At 39.9% G+C, this 25,797-nt stretch overlaps 1 protein-coding gene across 3 annotated transcripts in view; it reads left to right on the top strand.

The window, feature by feature from the left end:
- Positions 1–25,797, top strand: part of LAF3 (Amidohydrolase family) — a 54,985-nt gene that overhangs the window by 12,502 nt on the left and 16,686 nt on the right. For 2 of the 3 annotated variants that reach the window (XM_008783787.5, XM_088713539.2), the window contains exons 7-14: positions 1,205–1,399; positions 1,779–1,864; positions 4,890–4,997; positions 7,071–7,166; positions 7,262–7,360; positions 7,486–7,560; positions 18,663–18,794; positions 18,902–19,017. In XM_008783787.5, the coding sequence (XP_008782009.2) occupies positions 1,205–1,399; positions 1,779–1,864; positions 4,890–4,997; positions 7,071–7,166; positions 7,262–7,360; positions 7,486–7,560; positions 18,663–18,794; positions 18,902–19,017 (907 nt within the window). The remainder of the gene's footprint in view (positions 1–1,204; positions 1,400–1,778; positions 1,865–4,889; positions 4,998–7,070; positions 7,167–7,261; positions 7,361–7,485; positions 7,561–18,662; positions 18,795–18,901; positions 19,018–25,797) is intronic. The other variant, XM_088713540.2, reaches the window with a different exon arrangement.

Raw genomic sequence — 25,797 nt, 5'->3', positions numbered from 1 at the left:
TTTTGAACTAAAATTTTATATTTAATTAATTAAAAATATTTGTATGTTTAAATTAAGAATTAGATTACCAAAAGAGGAAGATAAATTGATTCACCTATTCAAATAATGTATGGGCGGGCATGGATTGAACTTGCACTTCTTTCTTGTCCATAGAGTATATCTAAAAATTCAGAAAATTGAAAAAAAAATATGAATATATAAATTATTGTGTACCACCCATCCTAGCACGTTATTAACCACACTTTATTAGTGCTACTTCTAGACTTCTTTAGTGTACATCGATCTTCTAGTTGTTGGCATGCCCTTCCTATACTGATCTATGATTTTTTGGTAGTCTAATATTTTTTGTCAAATGCTAATCTTAATATCCATATATTTTATATGTAATTTAGATAGTATATGATATGTCATTTATGTGATAAATATGCATATTTCGGACTTCACCATGAATCAAAAACCATAACTACAGTGGTTAACTGTTCATCCCTTTTTTCCTTGGGAAAATGTAGTATTTAGATAAAAATATGATAAAAAATCTAAGAGCCAGAATTTGGAGGCCAAAGTATGCCATACCAAGGATAACTAGGGTGCATCTATGCATACCTATCAACACCCTTTATTCTGGTAAGGTCCCTTGTACAGCATGTACTGAACCCATCCTTGAGTAATACAGGTTCGATCCTTGGTATTTCAGTTATTGTGCTCTACAAGCAATGACGGTCAAGGATCAACTAGTATGTTATGTATGTTATAGTCATTTAAGATGGATATTAGAGAGATTGTGACCTATCGTGACCTTGAGAAGGTCTAAATGCATACTAGAAGGATAAAGAAAGAGGTGGTAGAGACTTGATGTTGTCACAAGGTCAGGATGGGATGGCTCGGACTCTCCCCGTCCCATCAGAACTTTAATCCATTCAAGTATCAGGCAGCAAAAAAAAAAAAAGGGTGAAAACCCTGTGTCTATATTTGTAATGAACATACCGGAGCTAGTACCTTACTGGTACAATCCGGTATCTTCTGTAGACACTAGTTCATAAATCCTTGCTTGGTACTATCTTTGAAGTTCTAAACTAATAAACTTAGTGTTTCTTGTTTGATTTATTAATATGACATTCAAGCATATGTATTAATGTCCATGCTGAAATTCACATTGCTTAAGGAAAATGGGAACTGTTTAACTCTCTGTCATCCTTGCATGCAGAACCTACAGGCCTGTTGGTTGATTCTGCAATGAAACTTATTCTATCTTTGATTCCCGAGGTTTCAATCCATGGGAGGAGAGAGGCCATGGTCAGAGCAAGCAAGTATGCACTGATGAGGGGGGTGACAACAATGACCGACTTTGGAAGATATTTCCCTGGTGCCTCAGTTGATCATGTTTGGCATGATTTATCAGGTTAAAATATGTGGCCTCTTTCATTTTTCTTGGGGATAAGGTTTGCAGTTGCAGGCTTTCTATCTGAGTTAGGCATACCTAGGAGGCCGATTAACCTTTATCAGAGTGTGTTGGACTTCAGCTGACCTCTGAAACATGTATATTTCACTTTCCCAAATTATAAGGTCAATGTTGGGTATTGTGTTTCAAGTTGGAAGCATATGAAATGCTTCCCCATACCTCTTTCGAGGTAAAGTACCCTTCTGCGAGGAGGCTATCCCTACTCATCCTGAAAAATACATACTCGAGTTTGAATGAATTTGCTGTTTAGGAGGAGCTGTCCATATGTGGCTTTGAAAGCATGGTGTGCTGATGCATTATGACATCCATGTGGATGCAGATGTTTACAAATGGGCTGATTCTGCTGGAAAAATGCTGATCAGAGTTTGCTTATTCTTTCCTATGCAGACATGGTCTCAAGTAGTTGTAAGTGTCTGTCATGAAGATTTATCCATTCTCTTTGTTCCCCTAACTGAATTCCAACATCTATTGAAGAGAAAATAATTTCTGGTCACGGACTGAAAAAATGAGGGCAAAAAAGACTCATTAATTATTTACTTACAATATGGTAATAAATAGTTCTTTTTTTTGAATATCCATTTTTTGTTTCCTTAATGACATAACGAAGCCCTATGCTTTATTCTGGCTGAGCTTGGTAATTAATTGTTATAATTTCAATTTTGTTCTGGGGCATAAATTAGAATAGTTCTAGTTGTTAACCAGAGCAATTTTAAATTTTGGCTATTTATTTTAACGTCTAAACTGAATCATATACATACATATACACACACATACATATGTACACCCTGTAAGCAATGTGAGGATGAGCTAGGAGGCCTTCTTGATAAACAGTGAGTTATTGACATGAGTTACAGTACATTTAAAGTCAAATAGAGCATGACTGAGTTTGTTAAATCAAACACTTTAAGGATATCCAATTAATAAGAGGCCTCTAATAGGTCACTAGCTAAATCTTAACATGCTGATCACTGCATTTCTGGACAACAAACACCAGTATTAATGATTTAACAATAAAAGAAAGGTGAAAAATCTTTACCATAATCTAGGAGCCATGAGATGAAATTTTGTATGTGGATGACAGTACTGGTTCCTGATGTCCCTCTTTCCAATGGAATTACATGATTCAATAGAACAATGATGTCTACAATTGCCAACAAACATGTGATATTCACATGGATCTTACTCTTTTTTTTAAAAATACAGCTGGACAAAGGATTCCTTTCCCTAACTTGAGGTCCCTTCCTCATGGTTTCCTTGATTTTAGAAAGACATAATCTAAACAAAGGATAAAACCTAGACTTGCTGTAATACCTTGTGTTAGTATTAGACAAAAAAGAACAGTGGTATAACAGAAGATGAAGAAGGAAGAGTAGATTAATGATGTGAAAGATGGAGAGAGAGACATGAGAAGAGGAAGGGGATGCTGCATGGTCCCTTGTAACAAGGGGGCCAACCATTAATTAGGGGAAAAAATGACTAGTATGCCTTTAGTAAGTGGTTGGTTAAGTGCATAACGGCAAGCTAATCAAATGCCCAAATTCAAACGGAAATATGGCCGATGTAGCCTGTAAACATAAATGCAGCATATGGCAGCAAAAAGAGGACTTTTATTTCAATGAACATGAACCTCCAGAAATGGCATGCATGTTTTCATGTATAACATTCATGGAGCATATGTATTTTCATAGAGTGCCTTGATATATAAACAAAGATCCAAACTGTTGAATGTGATTTGCTACATGAAAACTGTCTTCAAACTAAAATCAGATGTCTGGAGACTTTTTGCCTATATAGTAAGCCATTTTAATGTTGAAGGTACAAACAGAGAGGGTCCCAAAGTGCATCATATGCTATAGAAATTGAAAGTCAGAAATGTTGATCTTGGATCTAGACATATTAAATACATCTAAATCATATTTCAATTCTAATAAATACATCTAAAGAATGAATTCGGAACCGACCGGTTCAGCCTGTACCGTACTGGTACTGGCCTCCACCGTTACGGTACTGCTATGGAATTTTGTTCTGACTCCTTTGGGGTCGGAACTGAACGGTTCCTTGCCCGTACCGGTGCGAATCGGTACTCGCGGGAAGAAGGAGGGAAGAGAGGAGAAGAGAGGAGGAGAGAGGGGAAGAAGGCCTCTCTTGCGCTACCGGGCCTCTTTCTTCCTTCCGAGCACCTCGCGAGGAAGAAGACCTCTCTTACTCTCGGGAGAAGGGGGGAAATACAGGTGAAGAGAGGAGGAGAGGGGGGAAGAAAAGAGAGGCTTGGGAAGAAGTAAAGGAGAACGGAATAAAAAAGAAAAGAAAAGAGAGAGAGAGAGAGAGGCCGGGGGAATAGCGCTCGCATGCGGGGTAGCGCGCTCGCGCGGGTGCGAGTGAGGAAACGCGTCCCTAACTTGCACCCGCGCACGTTCCACGCGGTGCGAAACGCGCATGCGCGATTCTTTGCGCGGGCTCGCCGCGCGGGGCAGCGAGCCCATACGCTGCCCCATGTGGGCTTTTAATGCCACAGAGTGGCATTTAATGCACGTGCGTCCGGTCGTTTTTTTTTTTTTTCTTTTTTTGGTTGAACCGGTTCGGTACCGGTTCCAACTGCTATGTCGTTTTGGTCGGTTCCGCGTACCTTGCAATGAATCAAATCAAAACATTATATTGTGTTATTTACGTTGTTATATTTGGACCTCCAAAACAAATAAATTTGGTCTGTAGCCAGTTTAGAGGTAGTAGTCAGTTTAGAGAAAGTAGGTCATATTCAAAATATTAGATCTGCATTTGGAATGGCCATCATCGAATTTGACTTGACTGGATTTGGTCTCTAATCTAGTAAATACATGCACTAGACTAAATATTGAATCTTTGTAAAAGAACCAATGGCCCAAAATTTAATGATGGGCCTCTAAATTGGAGATCTATAGTGTTGATCATGACGTAGGCTGCTAACAATACCTAGGAACCAAAAGTGAGATGTTTTTGAGGTGTTCAACTTATGTATTAAGTGCACGCAAAAGTAAAGGCTTTAGTGGCATGAGATGTTAGTTTTGTTATGAATTAAGCAATGAATCCTGTTGAATTTCAATTTATATCATTTAAGATGCAGGGATCATAATCAACCATATGGATTTTCAATTATATGCCTCATAACCTATTTTAATGTGCAATTGGTACCATACTGCCATTCATTTTTACACCCATTTGATGCATAGATAGGAGGCAACCGAACTATTTAAATTACAGTTTCTTGGCACTTTTAGTGGCACACATCATGATCAATGGTGTGGATATCTGAATTGAATGGCCTATCATTGATTTCAAATCCTTAAATCCTTTGTTGAAGAGTTGACATTTATTTGCAATCTCTCTCTCTCACTATGTACACACATATTGTAGCATTATACTAACTTTTTGATCCAATTGTTGACTCTTTTAGGATCTTTTCCAAGAAAAGGGTAGAGCTTTAAGTCAATGGATATATTTGGGTGGTGTCAAAGCTTTTGCTGATGGGTCTTTAGGTTCCAACAGTGCACTATTCTATGAGGTCTGTAATACTTGCACTGTTTATGCACTTCGATTCTTCTGGATGTCATTGTTGGTAACAGTCCAATATACATGCTATTTCTGGTAAAGACTAGAGAAAAATGCTGTATCTCACATCACGAGCTGTACAGACTCTACAGAGGCAATCTACAATGTTATTTTACTGTTTCTACATTATGTACAATGCACTGATTCAAGGCTTTTTTTGAATTCATATTTCTAAGCTCACCCTTCATGAATATGAAGATGATACTAGTAACTTTATGTTGCATCAATGCCATATCACATACATAGCTGCCCCATCTATGTTGGCTTTCCAAATTCCAAATATGAGGAACTCACTTAATTCAACACAAACAAATTACAGATTTGCCATTTATCATTTCTGTTTGAGTTCTCAGTGTAAACAAAATAACAGTTTCCCATGCATAAATTATTAGAAATCTTTGATCAATTAAATCACAAAGAGGCTCTTTTTTTCTGTTTTTTTCTTTTTTTTTCTGTTATATATAAAAATATGAAAATAAATGTGGGAGAAACAAGAACGTTATAAGATGGCAAGGCTCCTCCCTAAACAATGGGTGACATTATTAATTTGTAAGCCAGGGTGCATTTTCTGGATAAATCATGAAATTCGTGAACGACTGAATTATTGTCAACCAACTTGATACGTGAGGATATTTTGAAGAGTTCTTTGGATGTGTGAAACAATTTTAGATATTCTTAGTAAGATGGAGGGTTTTTCACCATACTGCTCTGTATGTGTACTGGTCTGTTGCTGGTTTATATTGGTTTTTGCTGTTGCATAATCAGCACACACTGGCATGGCCTCTGGTTCTATCTTCTATAGCGTCCGTAAATATGACCGACTTGACATGGTATGGTAATCCTGGGTTGATCGCCTTACAGAACTAAAGCCTAAGCTAAACTTAGCTGGTTGCTTATATTATATGATTTTGCACAGCAACAAATTGAAAAGACTGACATGGTTATAAAATGGAAAACTTAGAACAAGAAACTTTCTGTAACTATGGTGCATATACTTTTAGGAGGCTGTAGGTTTTAGATTAATAATTGATTGTGCGAAACAAAATTGTAACTTGTACGAGAACATTTCCTGATAAGAATGTAGTTTGCTTTGCTTTGGAGATTTTTCCCTAAATTCGCCATGACAGTATCTGACAAACATTATCCTATCTATATGGATTGGCTTTACAAATATTTCTTCATTCACCAGGGTAGAGAGAGATTCTCATCCAAAGCAACATGTATAACAATCAAACCTATGCTATTCTTTATGATGATACCATTGATGACGCAGATCAATAGATCCAGGAGAAAAGTTTTAGGCTTATCGGGTAATTAAGTTTGTGATGTTCCAACAGCAAACTGAGGTACTATATATTTTAGCCAGCCTTATATGTGGAAATGTTGCCGATGCAAATAAATATCATCATTGATCATGAGATGCAACAAGTTGGCTTGTCTACTCAACATTTGGCACGAAAGAAGAATGTGCAATCTTAAATTACCAAAGCAGTTGGGAATCCAACTGGACCTAGATTGGTCTATTGTTCATTATATTTTTTGTTAATATTGAAATATCTAATTCAACCCTTTTTAGGGTTACATTGTCAGAATATAGCCTATGCGCTCTTGTGCTTTTTTACTGTTTTCTTTGATTTTATTGAAAACAACTGTTGTAGTGCAGTTTATAATGAAAATATTACTCAGAAAGAGATAATGGAAATTTATTTCTCTTTGACATGCTTTAATGGAATAAGGTAGTGCAATCGGTTGTAATTAGATTGACATAGTTGTTAATCCAAATAACACTGTTCAACTTTGCATTTCCTGTAGACTGATAATGTGGTTTGGTAGGATGATCAAATTAATTCTGCAATTGATTTCTTGTTTGATTTTAAATAACTTAATATTCTGATTTTTCACTTTCTGTTTTTATTTAATGAAAAATGATTTGTTTTTTCTACCATTTTTGTGCAATAAATGAGATTTTGATCTGATGTTTGTGCATGATTTATCTAACAAAAGAAATCTTAATGAGGTTCTGTAGCCTTACGAGGATGATCCCGATAATTATGGTTTGCAAGTAACGGATATAGATTGGCTTCTCAATGCGACACTAGAATCAGACAAATCTGGACTTCAGGTAGTTTCATTTTTGTGGAAGTTTCTTGTTATTTCACTTTTTTTAATAATTATAATATATGTCTAATGTTTCAAGGTTTCGTAAATGTTTCTAAGGTTGCAATTCATGCCATTGGAGACAAAGCAAATGACATGGTGCTAGATATGTTTGATTCAGTGGCATCTTTTAATGGAATGAGGGATCGCAGATTTAGGGTACTTTTTCTTCAGCGATATCAATTTTGTTTTAGTGAATTCTTACCAATGGTTGAAAAAGGCACTTTTACATATCGGTATTTCATAGCCTGATAAAGTATTTAATAGGACTAGCCAAATTTCAGATTGAACATGCCCAGCATCTGGCTCAAGGAGCAACAACCCGTTTTGGTCAACAAAAGGTTATTGCATCTGTGCAGGTAAAGTAGTAGTTGATTATTTTGTTTCCCTGTTATTATCCATTTCATCTCTCTCTTTTGCTGTTTTTGGCCTAGTTATAAGATCAACTTGGCTTTTCTTATGCCAATATCTGCTTCGATTAAAATATAAGGATCATGTTGTTTTGAAGAGTTTTGTCCTAATTTATCAGAGGAAAGTTTTGTTTAAAATTATGCCCACTTCACCAACAAATCACCTCACAGACTTTTAAGTTATGGGAAACTATTGTGTAAGTTATGCAAGAAAAATACTGGATATATGTCAAGGTGTGTGTGTTCTTAGGAAAATGATGATATTCTTTGCAGGAAAGGAAGAATCTACATATTGTTTTTATTGGCTTACAGAAAGCCAAAGAGTATGATGGGAATAATTTTGTGGGCATTCAGAGGAGAAGGGCATACTCAAAAGTTTTCATTGAGATTATAAAAGACTAACATGGAATACCAGTTGGAAGGATAGTTGTCTCAATATTAATAAGTTTTCTATCATGGAAGGCTACACTAGGGTTCAGACATAAGACAATGTCCCTTTCCACTTGAACATGAACCAGCCACTGATAAGGGAAGACACATGGTATATGCAAATAATGTGTCTTTATTGACTAGATAAGAAAATCACTGCTACCTAGCATAGTTCACATATCATGCTGATGCTCCAGTATATTGACTGGCAGTGACAGACACAAGAAGGTAAGCAAGGATGCTAAATTATACGCACTACTATGCTTAGGAAACCTTCTCCCCCAGGTTAGTTTAAGTTCTTTCTAGTGGGAATTGAGCTATTTTTTAATGCTCAGATTTACTTTTTTACCAACTTAACAGAATTTTGCACCAAAAAGTGTACTAATGTGCAGGATTTTAGCATGTTATAATGCGCAACAGAAGCTAGGGATTTTAAAATTTCTTAATAAAGTCCCTATGCATGAAACCCTTTTAAGCCTAGATCACCTTAATGATTACAATCAAATGATATAAAATAAATGCAGAATTAGTATAATACCTCAAACGCTAATCCAAAGTGTACAATCTCCACGAGGCGTCCAAGTGTCCGCCCTCCAATGGTGATCCATACGAAAACTTGATCAAGACTTTAGCTCCAAAGACTTTTGATCCTTAATGCAGAATTCTTCTAAAGAACTCTAATGGCTTGCTTTTCTTCCTTTCTATTTTCCTTTAGCCTTCTAAAATCACTTCTAATCCTTTTGTCCTAAAGAAGACCACCTTGTCTTGGCTTAGGACACACTAGAAGCAATGCTAGAAAGAAAGAAACTAATGTAAGAAAGAAAGAAGAGAGGAGTGGGGTGGAATTGGAATGATGAAAACCATGGAGTGCTAACCTATTTATAATAGGTGTAGGGATGCATCTCCAAGGGATGCATCCCATCCACACATCCTCTCATGAAAGGGCATCATCTAAAGGGCCATATCAAATAAGAGGAGGTGCAGATCAAGTGAGGAGGTGTATCAAATGATATGTCCTTTCATGTGGTGCCATATTTTGACCAAGTCAACATCACATGCTAATCACATGTCCATCACGCCTCACCTCTTGATCTTTCATGATGATGATCCAAGGGCTCCAATGCAAGGCGCCATTCACTTGACCCATTATGTCTTCATCCAATGGTGGGATTAAGATTCAATGGTCAATTATGGTAGCCATCCTCTAACCCAATCCAATTGGGTTAAACCAACTCTCCATTATGTCTTCATCCAACGGTAGATCAAGATCTAACGGTCTAGATTGAATGATTTATTAAATCTAATCCAATTAGACTCAAACCAAGCCAATTAGGTGCCAACTCTTGGCTAACCCATATTAGAATATGATCTAATCAAATTAGATCAATTAAGAATCAGATTCGAATCCAATTCGAATCAAGAGCTAAGGTTTGCAACACCTGCTAGGATGTTTATCTTGCAAACATGATCTAATCCAATTAGACCCTTGATAAGTTTTTTTGTGTGTGACCCATTGGGTTCCATACTTAGCCAGCAATAGGTGTGAGTGCGAGTTGACCCAACTTGATTAGAACTCTTCTAATCGATTTAAGTCCAAACTGCGCGAACCCGAACTTAACAATTAGAATCCTTTTTAATTGGTGATCGAATTAAACTCTTTAATTTGATCAAACCTATAAAACAAGATTGACGTCTAGCAACGTGTCATGTCTACCCGAAAAATATGGAATTTGGTGGAAATACCAAAAATACCCTTCAGTGGCAAGTTACCATGCAATTCAATCCTTTAATCAAACTGCATCCCAAATATGTATATGAGTATGAATATATGTCAAACTCAATTTCATATTCATATTTTTCTCAATCTTTTAATGATAATTCAAATAATGAAACATTAGAAACTCTTTCTAATTTTCATTCTGCTTTGATCAAAGGCTTCCTGAATTATCATATGATTAGAATAAATAGGATGCTATCTTCTCTTACTAGAAGTGATTAATTCCTTGTTGACCTACTCATAATCTTCGTACACAATTCACCATATCCAGAAGACCTCGTACATAACTTATTGTCATGAATGAGTGTAAACCAAAATATGGGTTCATGTGTACAAGATACCATGGTGATCTCAGGTCATAGGATCAGTTGCACAACTCCCACTAAGAGAATTATCTTTTGACATGTAAGTAAGACTTCATAAGATTTCTCTTTGTAGGTCAATTCAGTGAACTCATTCCTCTAATGAGCACCCACATCTTTGTATTAGTGTCTCCACACAAATGATTGTGAGATCAATCATCCTATGCATCGAGCATACATAAGACATGCCAGTCTTTCCGGTAATCATTGATCTCCGACTCAATGTACCAATGACTGGGAATATTTAAGATTAGGATTTTAGAATTTTAAGTCTCACTAGTATGATCTCATCATAGTCTTAAAACCATTGCCCTAATCTAAGGAGTTTATCATAAATATAATCAACAGCATATGATAAAACATAACGCCTTTATTCATATTTAAATGTCATGTACATGATTTGGACAAATCAAAAGAAAAAATCTTTCGCAATACATATTGCGATTGGCTTGTAGGGCATTTACTCTTTCAATCTCCCACTTGCACTAAAGCCAATCGCTCTTATATTTTATCCCCATACAATCGAGGTGGCGATCGAACTGCTGTTGTGGTAGAGCTTTAGTGAACGGGTCTGCTAAGTTGTTCTTTGTGTCTACTCGTTCAATAACTATGTCTTGTCTCTCGACGATCTCTCGAACGAGGTGGAAGCGTCTTAGAATGTGCTTGGATTTGTGATGAGATCTTGGTTCCTTTGCTTGAGCAACAGCTCCAGTGTTGTCACAATAAACTGAAACTGGTCCAGCAATCTCAGGAACTACTCCCAACTCAGCGATGAACTTCTTCATCCAGACAGCTTCCTTAGCGGCTTCACTTACAGCGATGTATTCTGCCTCAGTAGTTGAGTCAGCTACAGTTTGCTGCTTGGAACTCTTCTAGCTCACTGCACCACCATTTAGGGTAAAGACATACCCTGAAGTGGACTTGCTATCATCTGGATCTGATTGAAAACTAGAATCAGAAAATCCTTCTAGTTTCAACTCAGATCCTCCATAAACTAGAAAAATATCTTTAGTCCTTCTTAAGTACTTAAGAATATTTTTCACAGCTATCCAATGATTTTCTCCTGGATCAGCCTGGAATCTGCTTGTTATGCCTAAGGCATAAGCAACATCAGGCCTAGTACATAGCATAGGATACATAATTGATCCTACTGCCGAAGCATAGGGAATAGAATTCATTCTATTCCTCTCTTCAGATGTCTTAGGAGACATCTTCTTAGAGAGACGTATGCCATGACTCATAGGTAAGTAACCTCTTTTACTTCCTTCCATGCTGAATCTTTTCAGCACACGATCTATGTACTTAGACTGGGACAAGCCTAGCATCCTTTTAGATCTATCCCTATAGATCTTTATACCAAGTATATAGGATGCTTCTCCCAAGTCTTTCATGGAAAAACTTTTTGATAGCCAAGTCTTGACCGATTGTAACATTGGAATATCATTTCCAATGATTAGTATGTCATCTACATACAATATTAAGAAGACAACGGTACTCCCACTAGTCTTCTTGTACACACATGGTTCATCCATATTTTTGATAAAACCAAACTCTTTGACTGTTGTATCAAAACGGATGTTCCAACTCCTCGATGCTTGCTTTAATCCATAAATGGATCTCTTAAGCTTGCATACTTGATTTGCTCTTCCACTTGAGACAAATCCTTCTGGCTGTATCATGTAAACCTCTTCCTCAAGATAACCATTAAGGAAGGCGGTTTTGACATCCATCTGCCAAATTTCATAATCATAGTATGCAGCTATTGCAAGCAAAATCCGAATAAATTTAAGCATGGCAACTGGTGAAAAAGTTTCATCATAGTCAATTCCTTGCTTTTGCCTGAAACCTTTTGCCACCAATCTAGCCTTGTAGGTTTCTACTTGGCCATCTGCTCCAATCTTCTTCTTATAGACCCATTTGCAACCTATAGGGTTTACACCTTCTGGTGCATCAACCAAAGTCCATACTTGGTTGGTATACATAGAGTCTATTTCGGATTTCATAGCTTCTAACCATTTGTTAGAGTCATTACTTATGATAGCTTCCGAATAGGTCAGAGGATCATCATTTTCGACGATGTGGGCTTCATCATTCTCAATGATAAACCCATACCTCTTAGGTGCATTTCGCACTCTATCTGACCTTTGGAGAGGAGATGTGTGTTGTGGTTGTACTTGATCAATGGGTACATCTAGTTGAAGAATTTCTTGTGTTTCTATTTGTAGGTCTTGAACTTCATTAAGTTCAATTCTTCTTTCACTGCCCTTTTCTAAGATAAATTCTTTTTCTAAGAAAGTGGCATGCCTACTAACAAATATCTTTTGTTCAGTAGGGTGATAGAAGAGATATCCAATACTTTCTTTGGAATAACCTATAAATGTACATTTATCTGATCTAGCACTTAGCTTATGTCCAAAATTTTTTTTGACATATGCTTGGCAGCCCCATATTTTAAAATATTTAAGATTGGGCTTTCTACCTCTCCATATCTCATATGGAGTACTAGATACAAATTTTGAAGGTATCCTGTTTAGCACATATGTAGCAGTTTCTAAGGCATAACCCCAGAAGGAAATAGGAAGATCTGTAAAGCACATCATGGACCTTACCATATCTAATAAAGTACGATTCCTCCGTTCAGCTACACCATTTAGTTGTGGCGTATACGGAGGTGTCCATTCAGAGAGAATACCCTTTTCTTTAAGATGATTTAAAAATTCACTAGAAAGGTATTCACCTCCTCGATCAGATCGAAGGATTTTAATACACTTTCCGGTTTGTTTTTCAACCATACTTTGATACTCTTTAAACTTATCAAAGGCTTCGGATTTATGTTTCATAAGATACACAAATCCGAACCTTGATAAATCATCAGTGAATGTGATGAAGTAAGAGTATCCACCTCTAGCTGGAGTTGTCATAGGACCACATACATCTGTATGTATAAGTCCTAATAACTCACTTGCTCTTTCTCCATGTCCAGTGAATGGAGACTTGGTCATTTTTCCCATAAGACAAGATTCACAAGTTCCTAATGATTCATAATCATAAGGATCAAAGAACTCTTCTTTGTATAACTTGTTGATTCTTGATTCACTTATGTGACCAAGTCGGCAATGCCAAAGGAGGGTATTATTCACTTCCTCTCTCTTTCTTTTATTGCTTTTATTAATATGAAAGACATTGTCATTAAGTAATAAAACTAGAAGACCATTTTCCATAATGCCATTACAAAGATGCTTATTAGAAAAATAAATAGAGCAACCATTGCCCTTTCCATTAATTTCAAAACCTTTCTTTAACAACAAAGGAATGGAAATTACATTTCTAATAATTTTGGGCATATAATAACAATCTTCTAATTGTAGGAGCTTTCCCGAAGGCAATTCCAAGTTGTAGGTTCCAACAGCTTCAGCTTGGATGGACTCTCCTCCAGCGCCATATAGCTCGAAGTCACCTTTCTTCAAAATTTTAATTTTCTGTAGTCCATGCAAAGATTTGCAAATGTGAAAACCACAGTCGGTATCCAATACCCATGAATTTGAATTTGAAGAACTTAATGACAAGTTGGCATGTAACATAAACATACCTTTTGATGCAACTCTTGCATCGGTCTTCATACTTGCAAGAAAACTCTTGCAATTCCTTTTTCAGTGGCCAGCTTTGCCGCAATGAAAACAGGTACTTGATCCGGAGTTTTTCTTTCCTTTTTTCTTTTTGATGCTACTCTTGGGGTTCAATCGTTTCTTAGAATCCTTATTTCTCGATTTCCTCATAGAGGTGCTATTTATAAGAAGGAGTGGACCTTTATCCTTCTTAATATGCCCTTCAGCTGTTTTGAGCATATTTAACAGCTCGGGCAGGGAGGTGTTCAGCTTGTTCATGTGAAAGTTCACAACAAACTGAGAGAATGAATCAGGCAGTGATTGCAGGATCAAATCCTGACTGAGCTCACTATCCATAGCAAAACCTAATTGACTTAATCTGGTGATCAAGTCTATAACCATAAGAACATGGTTTTGCACTGGAGTTCCTTCATTCATTCTAGCACGGAACAACTGCTTAGATATCTCATACCTAGCAGTCCTGCTTTGTTCTCCATACAACTCTTTTAAATTGAGAAGTATGGATTGAGTGTCCATGCTTTTATGTTGCCTCTGTAATTCATTGCTCATAGAGGCAAGTATGATACATTTGGCAGTCACACTGTCATTTTTTCACATCTTATGTGTGGCAATCTCCTCTTCTGTAGCATCATCCCCTAGATCTCCAAGATCAGGGGTTTCAAGTATATAGGAAATTTTCTCCTGAGTGAGTACTATCTTTAAATTCCTCAACCAGTCCACATAGTTTGGTCCGGTCAACTTGTTGGCATCTAAGATGCCTCTTAGTAAAAGTGAAGAAGCCATATAATAATTTTACATATGCAAGAACAAAACTAATATAACCAGACCAATCATGATGACATGTTTGCAACTAGATAAGGACTTTAATCTAATTTGTCTCCTACTATTTTTATCGAATATCATAGCCCTCTCCTATGATAAACGTGAAAATATAATTTTTCTTAGTAGGGTTGAGATCCTAATTCATCATAAAAAGCCTTGTGTTTACACAACAAACTCTTATGAGTTCAAAGGTAGGAAACTCTTTCCAATTGCATCTCATGCAATTCTCAACTTTATTTTGTCCTCTTAAAATACTTATTGCCTTGTGTTAGCACAACAAACAATAATATTTTAGTTAAGTCAAACCCTTCATTTCCATATAGTCATATTCGAATAATATTGCCCTTGTGGTTGCACAACAAGGCAATATATTAAAATATGCTATAAGCAACTTAATGCACCAAGACAGTATAACATCAGTCCCCATTGCAAGTCTTGTGTTAGCACAACAAACTAGCATGGATCTTGACATAATAATATCGAGGCATGAAGGAAGGCTATCAATAGTGTTATATCAATATTAAGCTTATCCATAATAGGCAATCAAACAATTGGCCAGGTAAGCAGGTGGGAGGCTCCCCTTACTCAGAGAGTAAGGTCCTAATTAAGTAACCACCTTTAGTGCTTTCCTTAGACACCAATTAGATTAATTGTTCTAGAATGGGTTAGCTCAAAGTTTTTCAACACTATGACTTAATATAATTTTTATTGAGGGCTTACTAGTCTCTAGCACATTCTTTAATTGTAACATATATTTAACATATCTAAAATAAACTATTATGCATCATGGCTATCTCATAGCATGTATAAATCATAAGCAATTTAATTAATATGCTTCAACATATTTTCATATGAAAAATTTCATATCATGATCTTTTATTACATAACATATCATATATGAATCATATATTTCAGCATTTCATTAAGCATATGACATTACTATCTCATAGTAAATTAATAATCATACATCATGCATTATTATTTGATTGAACCAATTAAGGATGGCTCTGATACCACTGCAGGGTTTTAGCATGTTATAATGCGCAACGGAAGCTAGGGATTTTAAAATTTCTTAATAAAGTCCCTATGCATGAAACCCTTTTAAGCCTAGATCACCTTAATGATTACAATCAAATGATATAAAATAAATGCAGAATTAGTATAATACCTCAAACGCTAATCCAAAGTGTACAATCTCCACGAGGCGTCCAAGTGTCCGCCCTCCAATGGTGATCCATACGAAAACTTGATCAAGACTTTAGCTCCAAAGACTTTTGATCCTTAATGCAGAATTCTTCTAAAGAACTCTAATGGCTTGCTTTTCTTCCTTTCTATTTTCCTTTAGCCTTCTAAAATCACTTCTAATCCTTTTGTCCTAAAGAAGACCACCTTGTCTTGGCTTAGGACACACTAGAAGCAATGCTAGAAAGAAAGAAACTAATGTAAGAAAGAAAGAAGAGAGGAGTGGGGTGGAATTGGAATGATGAAAATCATGGAGTGCTAACCTATTTATAATAGGTGTAGGGATGCATCTCCAAGGGATGCATCCCATCCACACATCCTCTCATGAAAGGGCATCATCTAAAGGGCCATATCAAATAAGAGGAGGTGCAGATCAAGTGAGGAGGTGTATCAAATGATATGTCCTTTCATGTGGTGCCATATTTTGACCAAGTCAACATCACATGCTAATCACATGTCCATCACGCCTCACCTCTTGATCTTTCATGATGATGATCCAAGGGCTCCAATGCAAGGCGCCATTCACTTGACCCATTATGTCTTCATCCAATGGTGGGATTAAGATTCAATGGTCAATTATGGTAGCCATCCTCTAACCCAATCCAATTGGTTTAAACCAACTCTCCATTATGTCTTCATCCAACGGTAGATCAAGATCTAACGGTCTAGATTGAATGATTTATTAAATCTAATCCAATTAGACTCAAACCAAGCCAATTAGGTGCCAACTCTTGGCTAACCCATATTAGAATATGATCTAATCAAATTAGATCAATTAAGAATCAGATTCGAATCCAATTCGAATCAGGAGCTAAGGTTTGCAACACCTGCTAGGATGTTTATCTTGCAAACATGATCTAATCCAATTAGACCCTTGATAAGTTTCCTTGTGTGTGACCCATTGGGTTTCATACTTAGCCAGCAATAGGTGTGAGTGCGAGTTGACCCAACTTGATTAGAACTCTTCTAATCGATTTAAGTCCAAACTGCGCGAACCCGAATTTAACAATTAGAATCCTTTTTAATTGGTGATCGAATTAAACTCTTTAATTTGATCAAAACTATAAAACAAGATTGACGTCTAGCAACGTGTCATGTCTACCCGAAAAATATGAAATTTGGTGGAAATACCAAAAATACCCTTCAGTGGCAAGTTACCATGCAATTCAATCCTTTAATTAAACTGCATCCCAAATATGTATATGAGTATGAATATATGTCAAACTCAATTTCATATTCATATTTTTCTCAATCTTTTAATGATAATTCAAATAATGAAACATTAGAAACTCTTTCTAATTTTCATTCTGCTTTGATCAAAGGCTTCCTGAATTATCATATGATTAGAATAAATAGGATGATATCTTCTCTTACTAGAAGTGATTAATTCCTTGTTGACCTACTCATAATCTTCGTACACAATTCACCATATCCAGAAGACCTCGTACATAACTTATTGTCATGAATGAGTGTAAACCAAAATATGGGTTCATGTGCACAAGATACCATGGTGATCTCAGGTCATAGGATCAGTTGCACAACTCCCACTAAGAGAATTATCTTTTGACATGTAAGTAAGACTTCATAAGATTTCTCTTTGTAGGTCAATTCAGTGAACTCATTCCTCTAATGAGCACCCACATCTTTGTATTAGTGTCTCCACACAAATGATTGTGAGATCAATCATCCTATGCATCGAGCATACATAAGACATGCCAGTCTTTCCGGTAATCATTGATCCCCGACTCAATGTACCAATGACTGGGAATATTTAAGATTAGGATTTTAGAATTTTAAGTCTCACTAGTATGATCTCATCATAGTCTTAAAACCATTGCCCTAATCTAAGGAGTTTATCATAAATATAATCAACAGCATATGATAAAACATAACGCCTTTATTCATATTTAAATGTCATGTACATGATTTGGACAAATCAAAAGAAAAAATCTTTCGCAATACATATTGCGATTGGCTTGTAGGGCATCAACTCTTTCATAATGATCTTTTGCCATTTGTTTGATAACAATCTTTTTGTTCTGCTTCGATCTATTGGATTTTTTAATAAGAGTTTAAGGTCCTTTCCTCCCAGATTCTGCAAAAATCTTGAATCTTAGTTCTATGACTTCTATCCATGCTCAAATTGGAAAATCCAATGCCTTGAATGACTTACAGTGTTTGATAACATGCTCATGATGAAGTATGATAAGTATACATGCTTTACATCAGGATGGTTCATGTTGGTCCCTCCAATCATGTTCATCTAAGCCTTCACATGGTCATACGAGTATGCATGCATGTCTGGCATGTTTAAAAGTACATGGCTGACCAATGTGGCTGGACCGTTGCAATTCTAGGTTATAAACAATTACTTTGTTGAAATGATTTTTCTTTGTATACTGAGAAACTTCTCATTTACTTTAAAGCAAATATCATGATGTACTTCTGAAATTGGCATTGTCTGAGTTGTCACACGCATCTGCTTTGTGTCTTGGGTTGTGTACTCCACAGTACTCAGACTTGGGTAATTTAATATACCAAGTGGGTCTCCCTTCCTTTCTCTCTCAGAAAAGGAAAAAGGAAAATGATGTAAAATATTTTTCAAGACACAGTTTTCTGCATCTTACATTTCTTATGTTGAACTTACTAAATATGCTCCGAGCATGTTACACACACACACACAAACAACACACACACACACACACACATACACACATACAAATATACTCCCCTTCTTAAATTCATCTTTTAAAGTCTACTTTATTTACTTAAATGGTTACTCCTTGGTGACAGCCAGATCATCTCTTAGATGATGCTGATTCTGCTGAAAAGAAGCTAGGGGCTTTCAGAGCACGAAAGGAATCATATTTATTTGACTCACTCTTAGCTGGTGATGCATTGTTGGCTTTTGGTTCTGACTGGCCAGTGAGCGTTAATAATTTTTTTCTTGATTTACAACTTTTGGTCTTTTTTGGCACTACCTATAATGCATTAATTGCTGTGGATTTTTTTATGATAAATTGTTTATACAGGTTGCTGATATTTATCCATTAAGAGGGATCAAAACTGCAATGTCTCGGGTACCTCCTGGATGGGATGCTGCTTGGATTCCAAGTGAGCGTATTGCATTGAATGATGCTCTAAAAGCGTAAGACATACAACGATCAGTAGTCGATCTTTACAGCATCATTTCTTAGAATTGGTCTCAACCTTGGAAATATTTTTTGCGTGGATAATGTGCCTTCATTTGCTTGTCACTTGAAAAGTTTATCAGCCACTGAAGTAACTCTTCAACCATTTTCATCTGGAATTTGATCTAGTACACATTATAGTGAATCTTGTGAGCTATGCCATGGCATAGATTATCGGTAATCAAGGTCTAACCGCTCTCTTTTGGGGACTAAAAATTTTTATTAATGTAGCTCCATGCAAAGTTAGTTTCATAACTTGCCAATTTGCTAGGGCCAGGGTACGCTAAACCGGTACCGATAGGCGTACCGGTCGCCTACCGGACCGGTTCGAGACCAGTTCGTACTGGAATTGGTCCGGTATGAACCGATCTCCTGCGCCTCTTTTTTTTGGTTCACGTCCGCTCGCGTCTGCGTGCGGACGGGGGTAGATAAAAAGGCCATAGAGTGGCATTAAATGCCACTATATGGCATTTATGACCCACGCGGGGCAGCGCCCCAGGGTGTTGAGGATCCCCGTAAGCCACACTGTCGGGGCGGCAAGACAAGAGAGCAGCTGATGGTTATGGACGAGGTTCATCCACGACATCGGCATTGCATGGGATTCGCCCGCACGCCAGACCTCGCCCCGTCAACCCAACGGGCACTCGACCTGGCCTCTGGCTGAGGTCGGCTCGGCCTTCGGCGGGGCCCGAGGTCGGCCTGGCTCAGATTGGGACTCTCAAGTGGGGGCTCTCGGTCCCAAGCCCCACACCAAGGATCCCTTGCGGCTGCTCCTTGTGCTGCACGCCTTTGAAGTTGCTGCCGGACCGATTTGGGAAGGTAACGTCCGGTTGTGTTTCCTTGTTGCTGTGGAATCCAAGGCCAAAGGGAGGGATTATTGGCTGCAGCTTATCCCTTTTCTTGGCCTTGGTTGAATCAGCCTTTGCCATAACAATGGTGGAAAAGGTTGGTTGATTCTATTCCAAGGAAAAGAGATACAAAACGATCATCTAGTAGGAACTGGAATGGATCCTTCTAGCCCAATCTAGTGAGGATTGATTTATCCTACGCTGGCCCAAGTCCTAGACAATGATCTAAGGACCGAAAGAATGAGGCAAAGCTTTTGCAAAGCCTTGGTGGCTGAATAAGGTGAAAATTCTGGATAGATGCCCTAACCTACCCCTTACAAGGCTTTATATGTCTCTCCCAAAACCCTAGTAAACATAGATTACATAAATGCCCTTGGAGGGCCTTGGGCGGATGGATCAAGTGGCTGAGGTGTCGGCATGGCTGCTCTCCAAGTGATGAGCCTCGGCCAAGTGAGGTTCGGCCAAGGCTGTTGAAGGTTCCACGCCGTCTGCATGGGACGCGCGTCCCGAATGCACGGGACGCGTCCCGGTTGACCGGGTCACGCGACCTGGGAGTCACAGTCCGGGTCAGGTCGACCTCGGACCCTGTCGAAGGCCGAGCCGACCTCAGGCCAGGCTGACCTTGGGTTTTGCCGAAGGCCAAGTCGACCTCGGCCAGAGGCCAGGCCGAACTCAGGCCATGCCGACCTTGGCCAGAGGCCAGGCCGAGTGCCCGTTGGGTTGTCAGGGCGAGGTCTGGCGTGCGGGTGGATCCCATGTGTTGCCGATGTCGTGGATGAACCTCGTCCATAACCATCAGCTGCTCTCTTGTCCTGCCGCCTCGGCAGTGTGGCTTACGGGGGTCCTCAACACTCCTCCCTTAGAGAATATTCTTGACCTCAAGAATCACGTTTGGGCACCGCCAACGCACATCAACATAGGCCTCCCATGTGTCTTCTTCTTTTGGCTTTCTACCCCAATAGATCAGCCCTTGCCATGACTTCCATTTCCTCCAATTTTTCCTTGAGTACAAGGGAAGCTCTACTTGGATGTCGTGTTCCAACCGATCAACCTCATGGTTGTTGTAGAAGGGCCCATGCTCCATGTCGAACATTTGTACATCCCTCCACCTTGATGCTTCACGAGTTGTACTCCATATCGAAATTTTGGCACCCTTAAGTGCCCGATAATAGCCTTCCTCGGCATCCTCCACTTCTCTACTTGGGAGGTAGACAAGCTTGAACTTGAATTGCCGTAGCAATTTTCTGAATTTTTGCCGCCGAGGTGTCACCATCTTTTCCCACATGTTGATCCTGCATTCATGGTCACAAATCAGCATCTTGCTGCTGCTAATCATGGCACCAGCATAGTCCTTCAACTATGCCCGAATCTAGGCCTCCTGCATCGGCCGTCTCATGCGGCTCAACTTCTTCCCAAGTTGCTGCTACCGGTTGTGCTGCAGCATCTTCTTGCTTGTCGTTGAAACTTGCTTCAGCTTCATTGGATTTGCTGTAAACTTTTTCAGCATGGCGTTCCTTGTCTTCAAATGAGCTCACTTGAACGCCCTTTGGAGATGCTGATTTGTTGCTGTCCACTTCTGAAGTTGCAGCAGCTTCTTCCTTGTTGTCCCGGTCCAACAAATAGGCTCGGTTGGGGGCAGTGGGAGCTTCTGTTTTGCTGCTGTTGCCCACAGATTTTTCAGCAGCAACTTGGGCCTCATGTGCTTCAGTATCATGAAGATAAATAGCCCAAGATTGAAGGGGTACCTCAGCTTGAATTGGGGCTGTGATGGCTGCAGAATTTTCTACAGCTGCTGAAATTTCTGCAGTTGCAGAATTTGCGGCTGCAGAATCATGATCGTGCATGGCCACAAGATGTTGAACTTCCTCCTCATGACTTGCCGCTGCATACTCATTTGCAACAGCAACTTGTGGTGGCTTCGGTGTTGCAAGATGGGCCCTAAAATCTGCCCTTTGAGTAGCCTTCGGTTGCAAGGATGGAAGGCTCTTGCTGCAGAAATTTTGGGAGTCAAACTTTGGTTCCCTCGGCTCCCACTCTTGAGGCCGTGGACCCTCAATAAACCCCTTACTATCAACAACAAGAGGCCTCATTCTCCTCCCCATGTCTTCTCTCTGGCCTAGAGGCCTTTGAGCAAGGAAGAGCTCCCCCTTAGGCTCCCCCTTTCTCCCATCATGGCTTCCCCACCTTGCACTCGGCCGATTCTTCTCTAGCCTTCTCTCCACTACAACTCTTCGGCCCTCTCTTCTATCTTCTCTCTTCCTACTTTTCCCATAGCCATACTCCCTATGGTGGATAGCATAACTACTTGCTTCATCACTCTCCCTCTTTATCATGACTCTTGAGCCCTCTAATCTTTCGCTTCTCTTTATGTCCTCCCTCCTATTTTTTATGTTTTGCCTAGGGCCATCACCATCATCACTTCCTTCCTCATACCACCCCCGGTCTTGCCAAGACATATGACCTAAACATGGCTCCATGAGTCCTATACTCCTTTTCTTTTTCTCTTTCTTTCCCCCAACTCTCTATCTTGTCTTCTCTTCTTTTTTCTTCCCTTTTCCTCACTTCTTTCTCCTTTCTTCTTTCTTCTTTTCTTCTTTCTTCCCTCATTCTCATAAACTCTTTTCTTTCTCTTTCTTCCCTATCCCTTATATCCTCTCTAAGCTTGGATAGGGTTTCCATTGCCCTCTTCGAACAGGCCTCACTATTCTTCATGGGTTCTACCATGTTTCACCCAGCCCTTTCACTCTAAACCTCCGGACTCCATTTTTCTTTTCTCCAAATCACCACTCCAAATCTCTTTTGGCCGTCCCCCAAGGGATAATCTGACCCTCCTCTTTATATAAAATTTTGAATGAACACCACTCAATCGTCTCCAATTACAACAAGGGTTTACAAGATAGAAAATCCTCACAACCCAAGAGAGACATTTTGATGCTCTATTTACTCCCTATTCGATGTAGTTGGGAAAGGAGATGAGGTACTATCATTAGCCTCCCTCTTGTGCCGTCCCTAATATACCCTAACACCGAATAGTTGGATCAAATAGTGCCGAGTACTACCATTAGCCTTCCCATTGGCACCATCCCTATGATGAGCAATATAGAGAGATCAATCCGTTCCCTTTCCCTTACAAGAAAAGTCTCTCAACTCTTTGTTTTACCTCTTCCAAAAGAATGCTCACATAAGTCTCACGAATATGCTGCAATTTTAACATTACTTGTATGCATAATAAGCCTCTAATGTACACACCCCAAAGCTCAAAAGATAGTATGATAGAAGTAAGTACTTAACCTCACTTCCTAGGGTATGCAATGAAAAATAAACACTTATCTAACCCGAACCCCAAATCTAAAATTTTGTTGCGGGTTTAAGGCGTTACTTGAAGAGAGAGATCCTCCTTCGGAAGCTTTCAATGAAAGCACCAATGTTGGTGGGGGCTTTCGGTCCCAAGCCCCACACCAAGGATCTCTTGCGGCTGCTCCTTGTGCCGCACGCCTTTGAAGTTGCTGCCAGACCGATTTGGGAAGGTAACGCCCGGTTGTGCTTCCTTGTTGCCGTGGAATCCAAGGCCAAAGGAGGGATTACTGGCTGCAGCTTATCCCTTTCCTTGGCCTTGGTTGAATCAGCCTTTGTAAGAAGAACAATGGTGGAAAAGGTTGGTTGATTCTATTCCAAGAAAAAGAGATACAAAATGATCATCTAGTAGGAACCGGAATGGATCCTTCTAGCCCAATCTAGTGAGGATTGATTTATCCTACACTAGCTCAAATCCTAGACAATGATCTAAGGACCGAAAGAATGAGGCAAAGCCTCCCTAAAGCCTTAGTGGCTGAATAAAGTGAAAATTCTGAATAGATGCCCTAACTCACCCCTTACAAGGCTTTTTATAGTCTCTCCCAAAACCCTAGCGAACATAGATTACATAAATGCCCTTGGAGGGCCTTGGGCGGATGGATCAAGTGGCTGAGGTGTCGGCATGGCTGCTCTCCAAGTCATGAGCCTTGGCCAAGTGAGGTTCGACCAAGGCTGGTGAAGGTTCCACGCGGTCTGCATGGGATGCGCGTCTCGGATGCACGGGATGCGTGTCCCGGTTGACCGGGTCGCACGACCCGGAAGTTCTAGTTCAGATCTGGCTGACCTCAGACCCTGCCGAAGGTCGAGCCGACCTTAGGCCAGGCCGATCTCGGGCCCTGCCGAAGGCTGAGCCGACCTTAGGCCAGGCCGACCTTGGCCAGAGGCTAGGCCGAGTGCCCGTTGGGTTGACAAGGCGAGGTCTAGCACGCGGGCGGATCCCATGTGATGTCGATGTCGTGTATGAACTTCGTCCATAACCATCAGTTGCTCCCTTATCCTGCCGCCCCGGCGGTGTGGCTTACGGGGATCCTCAACACTGGGAACCGCGCGTGGGCCTGCAGCCCCGCGCTTGAGTGGAGCGCTGTCCCGCACCCGAGTGGGGCGCTTTGCCCCCCGCGTGGGGCGTTGTGTCCCGGGCTACACGCTCTAACACCACAATGCGCACGCTATGGTTTAAAATCCATAGCGCGCGCTGTGATTAAAAGAAAAACAAAATGATACCGGTGCGTATGGGCCGGTACAAGACCGGTATGCAGTCGGTATGAATGCGTACCGGTCGGTACCGGCGCGAAAATAGCTGGAACCGGCTTCCATGCAGTCCGGATACCGGTTCTAGGCCGGACCGGTCCGTATCGGGCCGACCCGACAGACCATGGCTAGGGCAGTTCCAAAGAAAAGGTGCTTTTATAATGTTGTTGCCATTTCATGCCTTAAGAGATTTGTAGAAATCCCTGATAACATAACGCTAAGAGTGTTGAATGGTGAAAAAGTCAGGTAATTGAGAGGGTCTGAGCGTGAAAGGTAGGAATTGCAATGACAGGGATGCTAAATCCTACTATAATACAGCTATGGAAAAACAATGCAAATAAGTAGCATATGGTAGCTTGTCAGAATTAGCACCAAGAAAATATCTCTCTACCCAAGATACATTGTTCATTCAAAAGAGGACTAAGGCCTTGTTTAAGGGAGCTTTTGGAGGGCCAAAAGGCACTTTCTGGCCTTCCAAAAGCACTTTTGGATGACAAAAGGTGTTTGGTAAAAATTTTGGAAAGCTGTTTTAGCTTTTTCAGAAAGCTAAAAACAGCCTTTTGGAAGAAGCTCCATTTTGGAGCTTTCCGATAAAGCTGTTTTGAGCTTTGTCGGAATTTTTTTTTTTAACCAAAATACCCATAATAAAATATAACAATTACATACTTTGTCCCTCTATAAAACTAAAAATCTGCTGGAGCCCTAACAAAGAATCCTAGCCGTGGATCAGACTCTCTTTTGTGCAAGAAAAATGTATTCTTATTTTCGATTATTATTTTATACCTTTTGTTGCTGGAAATTGGACCCGGGGGCAATCTTCGGTCGAGGAGAGGGAGCGGCGAGTTCTCACGGCGGGGCGACGGTCCATCGGCGGGCGGCGTCCTCCGTCTGGGGCGGTCGGAGAGAAGGGACGGCTGGTCCACGCGGCGAGGCGACGATCTGTCAGCTGGCGGCGTCCTCCGTCTGGGTGCCTGCACACGAGCCGGTGGCCGGGTTTTCCGGCGCCGGCCCTCCGACGCTCAAGTCAGGGAGGGGGCAAATAGTGTAGAAAGGAGATAAACAGTGTCAGTAGAGTGCATCCATCTTTCCCCCCTCCTGAGAGGCCAAGGCTCCCTTTTATAGGCGGGGGTCGGTCTACCTGCGATGTAACAAGGCGAAGCCGTAGTACGGCTCGGAATGTCGTTCGGGTCGGCGCACGGTCAGGCGGATCATTGCACTGATGTCGGCGGTGAGGGCGTCGTACAGCCCGAACTAGCACGCTATCAGGCGAATTATTGCATTGGTGTC

This window comes from Phoenix dactylifera, chromosome 17, assembly GCF_051530095.1.
Source record: "Phoenix dactylifera cultivar Ajwa chromosome 17, Ajwa_hap1_PhDact_Kaust_v1.1, whole genome shotgun sequence".
NCBI classification, from domain to species: Eukaryota; Viridiplantae; Streptophyta; class Magnoliopsida; order Arecales; family Arecaceae; genus Phoenix; species Phoenix dactylifera.
The sequence above is the reverse complement of the archived record's forward strand: the minus strand, read 5'-3'. Positions and strand labels throughout refer to the sequence as shown.